Below are 15,953 nucleotides of genomic sequence, written 5' to 3'. Positions count from 1 at the left end.
TAGGTTTCTGCATCTACAACCAGAGCAAACATAGGGGATCCAGGCTTCCTCTCTGCCCCATGCCAGTTCACCTCTTATCCCTTGTTCTTTGCTTCAGTTTCTTCTAAATCAGAACTGGCTCTGAAGCTTGCCATAGAAACTCTTCCCCCAAAAGGATGGGAGCCATCTACACATCTCTCCAGGGGATTTGTGTGCCTTTGTTTCCCCTCTCTGTTCTCAAGAGCTGCACCATAAACTCCATTGCTATTTCTTAGCCCTTCATAGATGCTTCCCATCACATCATACATCAAGTCTGCAGGCGTCCCTGGGAGGGATGGTGAGAATGGACTTCCTGAGGGATCTGTCTGCCACCAGTTTCTGGTGCTCTAGACTGAATGGGAAAACTTGTGTATGATTCATTGGAGGTGCTTTTGCTGTGACATCGGGTGATTCACTAAGTCTGAGCAGATTATTGCCAAGACTCTGCAAGATGTCATGTTTTTTGCCCAGGTTCAAGGTGTTATTCACAAAAATGCCATTTTAGTTAAAATAATAATAATAATGTTCCAGGCAAATGAGACTGCTTGCTGTTCCCTCCATTTGTGCCCAATATCTCCAGGGTCTGGAAAAATTCCCCCCAGCATCTCTGCCTGTTGAGATCCCCTCTTCCTTCGTGAAGCTTTTCCTCATCCCCTCAGCAAAAAGCAGTTCCCTTCCCTTCATGTATTTATTCTAAACCACCCTCACTGTTTAGTGCTTTCTGGGTAGTGTGGTATAATGGAAAGAGCAGTGAACCTGGATCCTAAGAGAGAGCTATGTTCAAATCTTACCTTTCACACCTCCTTGCTGTGTGACCCTAGACAAGTCACTTAACTTCTGTTTCCTCTTCTGTGAAAGAAAGGTAATGATGCCTTCTCCACTTGCCTCACAGGATTGTTTTGAGTAAAGCATTTCCTTTCAAATTTTAAAGGGGTAAAAATTTATGAGTTTTCATTGATACTGTCATTGTTATTACTGTTGTGGTGGTTGTCATTAATCTAAACACATAATTCCATTGGCATGGGGAAATCCCTCCACTAGTAGATATCAATACCTCATCTGCGACGAGTCACAGGGTCATAGACCTAGATCTATAGAGGACCTTAGAGACCATCTGGTCCAACCTTCTCATTTTAGAGATTAGGAAACTGAGATGCCTGGAGCTGTGTGATGTTATAAGTGACTTACCCAGAGTCACACAGCCAACATATGAACTCCTTGACAACAGGGACTGGCTTTTTGTGTTTTGCTGTTCTTTGTATCCCTAGCATTTGGTGCCATGCCTAGCACACAGTCAGTGCTTAATAAATGCTTGTTGACTGACTAACTGGTAGTATGTCAGAGCTATGCCACATTACTTCCCAACTCTCATTATGCTATTGTAATTTGTGTTCTAGATACTTATTTTGCCAACTAGACTGTAGACTTCATTAAGACAGAGGTGATTTTGCTCCATCTTTTTTGCAATGTAGTGCACATTAGGGGTGTGTGTGTACATATATGTATATGTATGTATGTAGTTATATAATGTATGTGTATATATGCACATTATATATGCATGTGTATATATTTATGTATATATGAGCGTGCATATATATTCAAGTTCTCTCTCTATATATATATATACATATATGTACATGAAGAGAAAAAAGAGAGAGAAGAGAGAGAGGGAGGAGGAAGAGGAGGAGAGAGAGATGAGAGAGAGAAAGAGAAACGGAGAGGAGAGGAGAGAAGAGGAGAGAGAGGGAGAGGGAGGAGAGAGAGACACAGAGAGAAAGAGAGACATAGGAGAGGGAGAGAGGACAGGGAGAAGAGAAAGAGGAGAAGGAGGAGGAGAAGAAGAAGGAGGAGGAGGAGGAGGAGAAGGAGGAGAGACAAAGAGACAGACAGAGAGAAGGAGAGAGAGAGAGAGAGAGAGAGAGAAGAGAGAGAGAGAGAGAGTGGAGAGAGAGAGAGAGAACCTGAGTCAAATTAGTATAGGGATTATTCTTGAGTTTTTCTAGTTCTCTTTCTCTAACAATGTAGTCTAAGTCCATATTACAGAGGTGTGCGTGTGTGTGTGTGTGTGTGCGTGTGTGTGTGTGTGTGTGTGTGTGTGTGTGTGTGTGTGTTGTCCAGACCTGATATCTCCTTAGTGTTGGGCACTTCTCATTGAGGAAAAGCCCTCTCTCATTGCAGATCATCAATACTTGCTCTGAAAATTAGTCTTACAGGGTTGCCTAGAGCACTGAGACATTAAGGGACTTGTCCAAGATCACACAGCCAGTATGTGTCAGAGGGAGGACAGGAACCCAGGTCTTCCTGACTCTGAGGTTGACTTTCTACCTACTACAGCATAGTTGTTCCTTATGTCCCTAAAAGTAATAGCTTGAATCTCTGCAGTGATTTATAGATTCCAAAGCATTTCATGGTACATTATCTCACGTGACGGTGACAAGGACTCAGTGAGGAGAGTGTGCAAGTACTATACTCATTCCCATTTTACTGATGAGGAAACAGGAGCTGGGGGAGTTGAGATAAATGGCCAAAAGCCTAAAGGGAGGGGCCACAGCTAGGATTCCAACCGACATTTTCTGCTCTTTTCATTATGTCCCACTGCTCCCTGTGTTAAATGCCCATGTAAAGGTCTTGGGATATGTGCGAGCTGTCTGGCTTCTACGTCTGTGGGGCCAGGCCATCTGCTGTTTTCCTTTGGATGAGAGGTGCTCATACATTTTCATTCTCGTCCACTCCCCTGAGGCTGTGCCTATGAGGCTGTGCATGTGAGGCTGTCTTGGAGATAGACTCCAAAGCTCTTAGCATTCACTTCTGTGGCAAGAAACATCTTACCAAAGACCATGAAACCTTCTCTTCCCAGCCTCGTCTCCTCCTATAGTGGATGAAGCCTGGTGAGAGAAAAGATCCCAAATCACTTCATATACTAGAGGTTTGGGGGTTTGTTTTGTCCCAATGATTCTCACTTGCATTTGACAATTTTCCATTCATTTCACACAGACTTAAGAATGGTGACCAGGAGTAACTGACCAGCCTAAGCAGCCTCTTCGTGAGTCACCAGGCTGGTCTGCTGCATTGCTTTCTGCCCCTGGGGGCAATGGCCCAACTATGAGGGCCCTGGCTCAGGTATTCTTGGCAAACAATAATAATAATACATAATAATACATATTATGCATACATACAATAATACATATTATATATATATATATATTATTCTAATAATACATATACACAATAATAATACGGGATCTTATGAGGAGCAGGGTGACCCCAGCACCTACCAGTCTCTCTTCTGCTAGAAGGAGCAACTCTGAAGGAGTCTCATTTAAGGAAGGAGAAAATGGTTTGGAAAGAGCAGTGTGGGGTAGTGGAAAGACACCTGGCTATGGACCTGGAGGACCTAGATTCAAATCCTAGGCCCGCCATGAAATCTCAGTGTATTGGGTAAATCACTTAATTTCCAAGCCTCAGTTTCCTCATCTGTAAAATGAGGGGGTTGGACCAGATGACCTCTGAGGTCACCTTCCAACTCTAAATATATGATCCTCTGCCCAGAGGGGAAACAAAATAAAATGGGGGTGGGAGTGTCATTGAGTAACCAGACATGCATTGTTGAATCTGTGAGGGAGACCCTTGGGGAGCCAGCAACATTTCTGGGCCAGCTTAGAAATCTCTCTGGTGGCTAAAGGCAAGAACCCTATGTCATGGACTAAGAAAATATGTGGGGCCCCAACCCCTAGTCATTTGCCTTTATTTTGCATGTATGCTGTATTTGGCTGTCTGTGAACATGTCATCTCCCAGTAGAATGTAAGCTCCTTGAAGGCAGGAAATATTTCCTTTTAAGCTATGTATCCCCAATGCCTATCACCCAAGAGATCCTTATTAATTAATTTATCCCCAGTGGGTAAAATAGTGTGCTTTATCTGATAATATGAAATTTAATATAGGCAAATGTAAAGTTATATATGTGGATTTTTAAAAAATCAATGTCACAAACACAGGTTGGGGGAGAGCCATTGGTGTGGGAAAAGATGAAGGGGTGTTGGCTCCATATGAGCCATCAGTGAGATGCTGCAGTGAAAAATGCTAATGCTTACCTCAACTGTCATCAACAGCTCACAGCCTCCGGGATGAGGTTGTACCATCCCCTGCTCAGACCATATCTGGAGCATTGTGTTTTGTTCCAAGGGCCATATCTAGTAATAAGCCCATACCCCTTAATTATAGGGATAATAATAGGTAGCTTTTATATAGCACTTTAAACTTTGCAAAACGCTTTCCATATGTGTTATCTCATCTTATCCTCACTGCAATCCTGTCATGTCAGTGCTGATACTGTTCCCATTTTACAGATAAGGAAACTGAGGCTGAGAAAAGTTAAATGATTGGTTCAGAGTCACCCAACTAGTAAGTGTAAAATCAGGATGATGATGGCAGCTACCTCACAGGATGGCCATGAGATAATGAGATAGCATGTATAGAACATGCTTTGTAAACCTTAAAATGCCATAGCTGGCTGTTATTATGGAGAGACCTTAGTCCAATCCACTCATTGTATAGAAGAACTGAGGTGAAATGATTTTCTTAAGGTTACTCTGATCACAAGCCTGTCAGCTAGATTCTGTAGGTGTCCCTGCTTTACTGATGAAGAGACAGAGACTCAGAGACATTAGCACTGCCTAACACCTAATTTGATTTGCCCAACCTGGTGATTCTGGCAAATGAAAGCCATTATGAGTTTGATGCTCTTTCCACTATGTCTTGATTGCCATGAGGATTCTCTGCTCAGAAGTCTTCTTTGGTTCCCAATCCTCTTTGTCATTAGGTCCCAATTCCTTGCTATGAATTTTAGCATACTTTGACATGCCTCCCCATTCAACAGCCCTCCCCCCACCTTCCAGCATTCCCCTAAGCTGACTGCTGAACTTTCCACCATTAAATCTAAAAGGCAGATCAGCACCACCTGAGCTTGGGTGAGGATTTGGCCCAGATCTCTTTGGACCCAGAGCATCCTTGGCCTGACTTGGCACATAGCTTCAAATTCCATTTTTGCCTGGGAGAAAAGGCAGCTTAGGGAGTCTCCACCTTACCACTCTCCTTCATTTCTCCTTCTCTGTGCAAATGGACTTGAACTTGTTTCATTTGGACCTGCCAACAAGTCTGGGTAACCCACCTTTCATCTTGCTGAACAGAGATGCAGGCTGAAAGCAAGGTGGGAATTGCTTTATAGAGAAAGACAGGAGGAGGGGGAAGAGGGGAGGAAAGGGTTGGAGGAGGAAGTCTGAAGATGTAGGCTGCTGTCCACAAAACAGTAATGCCTCAGGGGCTTGTGCAGTTCACACTGTCCTAGGAGTATAGGTAGAGAACTAGTAGAGACCTCAGAAGCCATCTAATCCAGCCCCCTGGTTTTACAGAGAAGGAAACTGAGGTCCAGGGAGGTTAAGTAACTTAAATCATAGATTCAGACTGAAAGGAACCTTAGAGGTCATGGAATAATAGAATCATAAATCTATGGAAGGAAGGAAGGAGGATGGAGGGAGGAAGGAAAGAAGGAAGGAAGGAAGACAGGAAGGAAGGAAGGACACAAAGGAAGGATAGAAAGACAGATGGAAGGGAGAAAAGATGGGAGGGAGAGAAAAAGGAAGGATGAAAGGGAAGAAAGAAGGAAGGGAGATAGGAAGGAAGTATGTAAGGGAGAAAAGATGGAAGGAAGGGAGAAAGAAAGGAAGGAAGGATGAAAGGGAGAAAAGAAGAAAGGGAGAGAGGAAGTAAGGAAGGAAGGGAGAGGGAAGGAGGGAGGAAGAATACATTTAAGTGCTTATTATATTATATATATTTTATTACATTATATATTACTATTATATACTATATTACCAGATGCCTTCTAAATACTGGGGATACAAATACAAGCAAAAATAAAGACAACCCTCAAGGAGGTTGGGGGAAAAACAACACACAAAAGAAAGCCAAAAAGCAGGGCAGGGGAGAGGCAGAGCAGTGAGGCAGGAAGCCCACCAGGGGCATGGTTTTGAGGTCAAGAGCAGATACAGGGGTGGAAGGAATGAAGGTCTGGGCTCCTCCACAAAATGGAGGTCCTGGTAGGAACTCACCAGTGGGAGAAAGGGTCAGGGTCTGGCTGGGGGATCCTCTAGGGTGAGACAGCCATGTGGGTAGTTGAATATTCTAGGGAGAAGAGGTCCCAGGTGCTAAGAGAAGTTCCAGGATGAGACTAGCTATGAAACCAAGGGCTATTTTGTGCCTCAGTTTCCTCATCCATAAAAGGTGAGTAAAAATTCAAACAGGATCATAGATTTAGATCTGGAAGGGACAAGATTTAGGGCTAGTCCACATAAGCTATGGAATTTGTGCCTAATATTCTCTTACCTCATGAGGCTGTTGTGAAGATTTAATGAAAGCATGTAGGTAAACTGTTAGCAAATCATCAAGCCCTAGATAAATATTGTTATTATTACTGAAGGAGTGACTCTAACATTAGCACTGAGAGAAGCCTGGAGAGGCAACATGGTACAGCAGAAAGAGTCTGAGATTTGGAGTCAGAGGACCTGAGTTCAAATCCAGCTCTGCTACTTACTGTCTGTGTGACTTTGAGCAAATCCCTTAACCTCTCTGGTCCTCAATTTCCTCATCTGTGAAATGGGGAGGTTGGCCTAGATGACCTCTAAGGTGCCCTCCAGCTCTAAACCCATGATTTAGAGTATACATACACGTATTCATATGTACTCTATGTGTGTACATACTCTATATGTATACATACATGTATTCATATGTAAAACTCTTCGTTTTATGGGGGAAGAAACTGAGGGCCAAAGAGAAATAACCTGCCTATGATCATGGGGCAAGTTAGTGGCAGAGGAGGGACTAAATTCAATACCCTTTTTACCTGTTCAGTCACCTCAGTTGTTTCTGACTCTCTGTGACCCCATTTGGGGTTTTCTTGGCAAAGACACTAGAGTGGTTTACCATTTCCTTCTCCAGCTCATTTTACAGATGAGGAAACTGAGGTCAACGGGGTGAAGTGACTTGCCCAGGGTCACACAGCTAGTCAATGTCAGAGTCTGGATTTGAACTCAGGTCTTCCTGACTCCAGACCCAGAACTCTATCCACTAAGCCATGTAGTTGCCCCGCTCTTTCCCCTACCCATTTTAAAAGGATTTCCTCCTCTTAGGAGTCTTTTAAATTGCCAACTTCCCTTCCACTTAGGCGAGAATTTGGATTTGATTTATGGACAGTAGCTTCAGAGCACATTCTTTGAGTGGCCATCAATTAGGGAATGGCTTGAACAAGCTGTCACATACGAATTGTAATGGAGTATTATTGTGCTATAAGGAATGACAATTATAAGGAATTCAGATATACATAGGAAGATTTATGGGAACCAAGTCAGAACAAAGTAAGTAGAACTAAAAGTATAATATAATTACTTTCTTTTTTTTTGTCTTGACGTGTCGTTTCATTGGGATAGGGAATTTCTGCAGGGGAAACTCCCTCTACCGATACAAGTTATTATCTGCTCTGTAGTTTATAGTCTTTAAAAAAATCTTCAATAAAAAAGTATTTGTTTTCTCTCCCTCCCATTTCTCTTCCTCCCTACCCCAACAATGGAAAATAAAGAAAAACAAAATCCTTGTAACAAACATGCAGTTGAAACAAATCCAATTCCCTCACTGATCATGTCCAAAACTATAGGCTCCATTGTGTATCTTGAGTCCATCGTCTCTGTCAGGAGGTGGATGGTATGCTTCATCAGCACTCTTCTGAAAAACTGCTCAGGAATTGCATCAATCACAATTCTCGAGTCTTCCAAAGTATAGTCTCAGTTGTGTGAAGCACTGGTCGGAGAAATGCCTTATTTAGGGTCACACAGCCAAGATTCTCAGAAGTAGGACTTGAACCCTAGTCTGCCTGACTCGAGGCTGGCTCTCTGTCTGCTAGATCATACTGCCTCTTGATAAGTACAGTGATGTGAATGGGGGGGAAATTCCTAAAAGAAAACCACGCTCTGAGAAATTAAAAAGCCAATAATGGCCCTAGAGAGCAAACAATGAGCTATGTCTCCCTCCCTCTTCTCTTCAGAGAGACAGGAGAATTACTAGGACAGACTTGCCCATATTCTGTACTTTGTCAGAGATAATCAGATAAGGATCTTTTGCTTTATTATTTTTCTTTGTTTAAACAAAGAGTTCAACTTGAAAGGGAAGGGGGCCAGGAATTTTCAGTATAATTCCATTGGGTGTTTCAGCAGAGTATAGATTTTTCCAGTCAGTAATCTATCCTTTCTCCTCCCTCCTCCTTGTCAGATAGGAATAGAGCTGAATCCTTCCCAAGTTTTCTGCTCCTGGTACTGATTTAGTATCATGTCTTATTCAGCAATTGCCCTCTCTTTTCTAACCTACTTATCTCAGGAGATTTAATCAGCCTCAACTTGTTTCAACAATTAGCTCACTTTATAACCTAGGGAAAATATTATGGTCCTTGGGTCCATGTGTTCCACTTCTCTGGTATTTTATAGAGCTTTTATCAGATGAAATGTTAATAATACAATCACAATAACTCAGAGCCCCCAGTTAAAAAAAATTGACACATAGGTTTGGTTCTCTGTACTAATATAAATTTTTGTGTATCTCCAGCTAATCCATGGCCTCTCTATATTAGAAGCAGGATCAGGATACAGAAAATGTTTACATAAAAGAAGCAAAGATATAGATAGATAGATAGATAGATAGATAGATAGATAGATAGATAGATAGATAGATATAGATATAGATATAGATAGATAGATATAGATACATAGATATATAGATATATGTATGTATGTATGTATGTATACACACACACACACATATTACCTATACGAAATTGCTTTCCATCTTAGGGAGGATAGAGGGAAGGGAGGAAGGGAGAAAATTTGGAACTAAAAATTTTATTTAAAAAAGTGAATGTTAAAAATTATCTTTACATGTAATAAAATACTATTTAAAAGGAAAAATAAGCTAGCAGACTATATTTTATGATTATTGGATAGTATATCTGATACTTCTCTGTAACCTTGGAAAAAAATCACTTAATTTCTCTTAACTTCAGTTTCTATCTGTAAAATATGAGAGTTTGGACTAGACTGGATGGCTTTCAAGGTCCTCCCAAGCTCTAAATTTCTGATTCTAAGTATGAGATTCCAGGCTCAATCGAATCAGTATTTATTAAGTGCCTAGTACATGCCAGCCACTGTATTAAATGCTGGACTCAGAGCAGGGATGCCTAACTTCATTGTACCTCGGCTGCCTCAAAGGGACAAGATGTACCTGTGTACGCACTGGTCATGCTCAAGGCCACCTCACCCTCTCTCTGTTTCCGCAGTTTGACATGCAAAGGATAACTCTGGAAGAGCTAAAGCATATCCTGTACCATGCATTCCGGGATCATCTCACGATGAAAGACATTGAAAACATTATTATCAACGAAGAAGAGAGCCTGAATGAGAACTCAGGAAACTGCCAGACAGAGTTTGAAGGAGGTAGGTCCCCTTGGCCGGTCCACTGCAAACCCACCTCCACCCAATCTAGAATTTAGGTGGGCAGATACTTGCTGCCCTGACTTTGGTATATGAAGAATGTCTGTAGTCTCCCCCTACCCCAGGAAATTTTTTTTTTACTGTAGCCACAAGGCAGGAAACTGAAATTACTTAAGACATCTGCTTTTCAGAGGTATGGAGCCCATTCCAGTTCCTGCCTTTTCAATTCCCCATTTATCAAGCATAGCTTGTGTGCAAGGAGCCACCAGGGTTACAAAGATACAAACCAAACAGTTCCTGCCCTTATGCAGTTTATATTTTCCTGGCAGGATACAGCATGTACACAGATAAGAAGGGAGGGGAAAAAAACAAAGGAGAGATCCAGGCAAAGTGCTCCAGGAACGATCAGTCAGTCAATCAACTAGGATTTCTTAAATTCCTACTATGTGTCAGGCATCATTCTGGGTGAAGGCAATAGCGATTCAAAGACAGAAACAATGGCAGGGACAAGAAGGAACTTCCTACAGCTGGTGCCCGAGAGGATCATTGAAGAAAGTTAAGGATTGGGAGAGGAGGAAAGGAGGGGGGAGATAGAAAGACCTTTGGGAACGCATAAAAGCAGGCAGGCATTTAGTAACTGACTTCCTGTCTGTCTCCTTCAATGCTGAACTCATGGAATGATTAGGAGTCCAGTTTAGCTGAAAGGATTCAATTCAGTTCAATTCAATATACATTTACTAAGTGCCTACTATGTAGCAGGCACTGTGCCAAGCACTGAAGATACAGAAAAAGGCAAAAGACAGTTCCTGCCTTCAAGGAGCTTACAAAATTATCAATCAAACAAACAACCAGGCAATGAAAAAAGCATTTATCGAGCGCCTGCAGTGGGCCAAGTGATACGTTAGAAGCTAGGCCACACGGGGACAGCAAGGTGGCGCAGTGGATAGAGCACCGGCCCTGGATTCAGGAGGACCTGAGTTCAAATCTGGCCTCCGACACATAATACTTACTAGCTGTGTGACCCTGGGCAAGTCCCTTAACCCCATTGCCTAGCCAAAAAAAAAAAAAAAGAAAGAAGCTGGGCTACAAATACAAAAGTGACGAAGTTCCTGCATTCAGAGAACTTACATTTTATCATCCTTTTTATCCCCTTGACTCACCATGGTGCCCTGCAGCAAAATAACCAATCAATAAGCATTCATTGATTGCATACTGTGTGCTAGGCACCACGCTTGGTCTTGAGGAAGAGGAAGAGAAACATGGGTAGAGGCCATTCCTTAAATGTCAGGCTGAGAAACATTCATTTTGTCCTGGAAGCAATGGGAAACCACTGACGTTTTCTGAGCAGGGGTGTGACGTGGAGGAGCCTGTACTTTCAGAAGATTGTTTTGGTGGCTATGTGGAGGATGAGATTGGAGGGGAGAGAGGTCGGATGTAGGGAGACCAATTAGGAGATTGTTAGGAAGAGGTGAGAGGTGATGAGGACCAGAGCTGGGGAGTGGGGGGCTGTGAGAGGTGAGGGGACAGAGGCAAGAGCTGATAGAGTCAACCAAGCCTGACTACTGATTTGGGGGCAGGGTGGGGAAAGGAGAAAAGACAGGGATCGCTTAGGTGGTGAACTTGGGCAAAGTGCCACCCTTGCAAAAACTGGGAACTTTGGAGGTGGTTTGGAAAAAAAAATGAAGCATATTCTTTTGGACATGCTATTTGAGATGCTAGTGAAAATCAAGGGGACGATGCTCCCAAAACCTCTGCTGATCCCCTCCTGTAGGAAATGCCCTCTTCATGCAACCCGCCTAGTCTGTGCTGTCACATATTCAGCAGCAGGATTTCACGAGCTCTAGAAACGCAAGAGCCTGTTTTCTCTTAAGCATTACGTCTGTGATTCCGATAGTAACCATTAGGTGAAAGATGGGGGCCAGTGGTATCCAGCCAATGGCTAAGATTTTCTCCAGGCACCCCCAAGTCTCTTTTTCATCTGGATAAAAGTATCTTTCTCTTCTGAGCACCTGCATATGCTTTCTTAGGGCTCATTCAAAAGATCCCAGAATCACACATGGACTCAACTGTGACTTAGGGCAGGTCCCTTCAGATCTCTGGGCCTCAATTTCCTTATCTGTAAGAATGAAGAATTGGACTATGATCTTTCCCTCCCTAAAGCTATAATTTAACAGTATCCTCAAAATTTCCTAGGGGAGTAAATAAAATCATTGTGTAAAGTGCTTTGTAAATCTGTAAATGCTATATAAATTTGAGATTTTATTTAGGATACTACATATTTCCACATGCCATTTTTTCCCACCTGCATTAGTTTGTTTGTTTATTTTCAATCAAGAGGGTTTACTTGACAACCAAGTCATTAACTTCTTCATCCTTTGAACCTCAGGGCTCCTATAAAAGTCCTTGTCACCAAGGTCATCCTGCCCATCACCAACATGGCAAAATACTCAGAGTTCTTTTTCTTTTTCTTTCTTTCTTTTTTTTAATTTTAATTTTAATTTTAATTTTAAATTTATTTTTTCCTTATGCTTTTAAGTTGAAAAATTTTTCTCCCTTTTTCTCCTCCCCACCCTCCCCAAGACGGCGCACAATCTGACATAGGCTTTACATTTACATACCCATTAAACATATTTTCCCATTAGTGAAGTTGTAAGTAAAAATTAAAACCAATAGGAGGAACCATCAGAAAGATGAAACAAAACTCAACTGAAGATAAAAATAAGTGAGAGCGATTTGACTTCCATAGTTCTTTCTTTTCAGAGTTCTTTTTCAACCTGATTAAAGTTTGCTTCTTAAATGAATTCAATGCTCTCTTTCTCTAGCAATTTGGAAACATTTTTGAATGAAGCCAAATATTAAATTTTTAAATGGAATTCTCCAATGATTTCTTAATTGTTATAATTGATGCCAAAGTTACTCTTGGTGGCCACTTCACAGGGGCGGCATCCAGAGTGTACCAAAGCCCAAAAGAGGAGCAACTTTATAGGCAGCTAAGTATGAGGAAGTAGAGACTGCTCATGTTGGAAGCAGGAGACCAGGGCTGGACATGACCTGGGGCAGATAGCAGCATAATCTCTCTTGGCCTCAGCTTCCTCATCTGTAAAATAAAAGGTTAGACTAGATGGTTTCCGAGGTCCCTTCCAGCTCTAGCTATGATCTCTTTCCCAAAAGCAGAATTCCCAGATAAGAAAAGACCAAGGAGCAGGTAGGTGGTGCAGTGGAGAGAGCACAGGCCTGGAAGTCAGGAGGACCTAAGTTCAAATCCAGCCTCAGGCACATAACACTCACTTGCTGTGTGACCCTGGGCAAATCACTTAACCCCATTGCCTAGCAAAAAAGAAAAGAAAGGAAAGGAAAGGAAAAGAAAGGAAAGGAAAGGAAAGGAAAGAAAAGGAAAGGAAAGGAAAGGAAAGGAAAGGAAAGGAAAGGAAAGGAAAGGAAAGGAAAGGAAAGGAAAGGAAAGGAAAGGAAAGGAAAGGAAAGGAAAGGAAAGGAAAGGAAAGGAAAGGAAAGGAAAGGAAAGGAAAGAGAAAAGAAAAGAATAGAGTAAGCAAACTCTAGGTAGAATTAGCTCCAAATGGAGCTATAGTGTGAGGAAAATTGGACAGAACTATTTGGGGTTCCCAATCCTAGCCCATATTCAGATGCTGAAATAATCAAATAAACAAAAAATGTGGGAATGGTTTGGCATCCAGGCTCAATGAAAGGCCTGCAGAGAAGAGGATAAGTGAAGCTTCTAGAGTAATAAGTTTTCTCCATGGGCAGTTGGTGGTAGGGTAACCTTTCGTCCAGAAAAACTTCACTGATTCTGATTAATTGAAGGAAATGCCAGTCTGGGCTAAAGATAAGTCTGAATTAAAGGCTATTAAAATGTACTTTTATTGTGTGCAAGGTACACATTGTGCCACAAACTGATGGCTAACAAACTGCTTCCAACTTGAGGTCCTGCTGGTCCTGCTGGTCCTGCTTAAATGAATATGCTAAACATTATTTCTTTTGGGGGAAAAATCATATTTGTTAGCAGCAAACAGGGCTGCCAAGCTACTTGGAAACAGTTTGTTCTTCTTAAGTAGATTAAACATGCCCCCTGCCATCTTGTTCACACAATGACTTTGCCTGGCAAATAGAGAGTGACGTAGGGAAGAGAGCCCTGGAGGGTGAGTCAGGAGTATGTAGGGCCCAATTCCAACCCTACTTCTCACTAGCTGCTTGACATTGGGTGTTGTCCCTCCCTCTCTGGACCTGAGTTGCCACTGTTCATTGAAAGGGTTGGGTGCCCAGATGGTTTCCAAGACCCCTTCCTGGTCTAACACAATCATCCTAAATTCTGAATTAATGTAGCTTGAATGAATGAATGATGTCCTATCAATGGGTGGCAACCAGAAGTTGTTGTTCCTTGTACAAATCCCTCTAAATTCCTGGGGATAATACATTTAATGTGATGACTGCGTACTTCAGTCATTTGCAACTCCTTAAAGGTAACCAGTGGACAGCTAGGTGGTGCAGTGGATAGAGTGCCAGGCCTAGAGTCAGGGAGACTCATCTTCTAAGTTCAAATCCAGCCTTAGACATTTATTAGCTGTGTGACCCTGGGCAAGTTACTTAATCCTATTTGCCTCAGTTTCCTCAGCTGTAAAACGAGCTGGAGAAGGAAATGGCAAAGCATTCTGGTATCTTTGTCAAGAAAACCCCAAACTGGGTCACAAAGAGCCTGAAATGACTGAACAAAATGGCCCTCAAAGAGCTTATATTACACTGGAGGGACAGTATGTATATGAATAAATAAATACAAGATATACGCACAATAAACATAAAATTCAGAGGCTGAATGGGGTACTGACTAGACAGAATAATGAGGAATCAGGAAGAATGGATTTTGAAGGATGCCTTTGACACATACTGGCTGCTTTGTGACCTTGAACAAATTGTTTAACTTCTTTGGGCCCCAGGAAACTCTCTAAGAGCATGAGTTACAGAGCAGCTACTGAACAGTACAAGTAAAGGGAATTTTGTTACTAAAAGCTCCCTATATCAATGAAATCACAGATCAGCTACCAAATAAAAAACAAAAATACAAAATCCAGCCTGAGGAAACTTGATTCCTTTGGGAGAATAGCAGGGCTTTTTTGTTTTCTTGTTTGTTCTCCTGGCAAACCTACTTCTTAGTGTTCTGAGAGGGCTCTGGGTGCAGAATACTGAATTTATGATCAGAGCTGATCACTGTGTCAGCTAGTTTTGAAAATTCGCTTTTTTTCTCTTTCTTTTAAAATGATAATAACAGTAGTTAGCATTTCGATAGCATTTTACTATGTGCTAGGCACTGTGCTAAGGGCTTTGCGATTATCGTTTGATCCTCACAACAGCCCTGGCAGGTAGGTGCTATTATTACCCTTGTTTTACAGAAAAGGAAACTGAGGCAAACAGAGCTTGACCAGGGTCACACAGCTAGTACGTGTCTGAGGCTGGATCTGAACTCAGGTCTTCCTAACTCCAGGCCCAGGGCTCTATCCACTGCACCATTTAGCTGCCTTTTAAAATCTTTGTTTCAAGAATAGAGAGCTAGATGGGGTGAAGGAGGCATATACTGAGAAATCAATGTGATATAAAAATCAAAGACATCAACAAAAATGGAGTAAATTTTAAAGAATAATGATTAAAGGGGCAGCTAGATGGAGCACTGGCCCTGGAATCAGGAGGACCTGAGTTCAAATCCAACCTCAGATACTTGACATTTACTGGCTGTGTGACCCTGGGCAAGTCACTTAACCCCACTGCCTAGCCAAAAAATTTTTTAAAAAGAATAATGATTAAATAGTGGCCTGATCTGATCTTCCCAGTGAGAGGGTTTTCATCTCTTCTGCATGTCTTTAGCCAGCTCAAACCATCTTCCATTAAGCGTTATCCTAGCACAGGTCCACCACCCCTATACTAGTATCATATGGGAAACTAAGATAGCCTAGTAGGGTTCCCCCCAGGATCCTTAAGCTCAGGGTCTTACAGAAGTATAAAAATCTGATTACCTTTAGTGAATCATAATAACCATAACAGCAACAAAAGCCCAGACATAATGTTCAATAAAAATTTAAGAACAATTATCACCATGAATAATAATAGCTACCATTTATATAAACTTTAAAGTTTACAAAGCATTTTTACAAATATTTAATTTTATCTTCAACAACAACCCTGGGAGGTAGATGCTATTATTATCTACATTTTATGGATGAGGAAACTGAGACTAAGAAATGTTACATGACTTGCCCAAAGTCACACAGCTAGTTTCTGAGACTGGATTTGAATTCAGCTCTTATTGACTCCAAGAACATCTCTCTACAACTCACTGTACCAGCCAGCTGCTGTTATGATTGTGGCCCCCCTGACTTAGCATGTTGTCTTTGAGAGTTTCTGTA

The 15,953-nt window shown here is 41.8% G+C and overlaps 1 protein-coding gene across 2 annotated transcripts in view; it reads left to right on the top strand.

The window, feature by feature from the left end:
- The window catches only part of CALN1 (calneuron 1), a 468,953-nt gene that overhangs the window by 431,541 nt on the left and 21,459 nt on the right, over positions 1–15,953 (top strand). For both annotated transcript variants that reach the window (XM_078154728.1, XM_021007064.2), the window contains exon 5: positions 9,390–9,546. In XM_078154728.1, the coding sequence (XP_078010854.1) occupies positions 9,390–9,546 (157 nt within the window). The remainder of the gene's footprint in view (positions 1–9,389; positions 9,547–15,953) is intronic.

Source organism: Phascolarctos cinereus, unplaced genomic scaffold (assembly GCF_003287225.1).
Source record: "Phascolarctos cinereus isolate Bilbo 61053 unplaced genomic scaffold, phaCin_HiC Scaffold_5;HRSCAF=322, whole genome shotgun sequence".
NCBI lineage: Eukaryota > Metazoa > Chordata > Mammalia > Diprotodontia > Phascolarctidae > Phascolarctos > Phascolarctos cinereus.
Note: the sequence above shows the minus strand (reverse complement) of the source record. Positions and strands in the feature narration are given on the sequence as shown.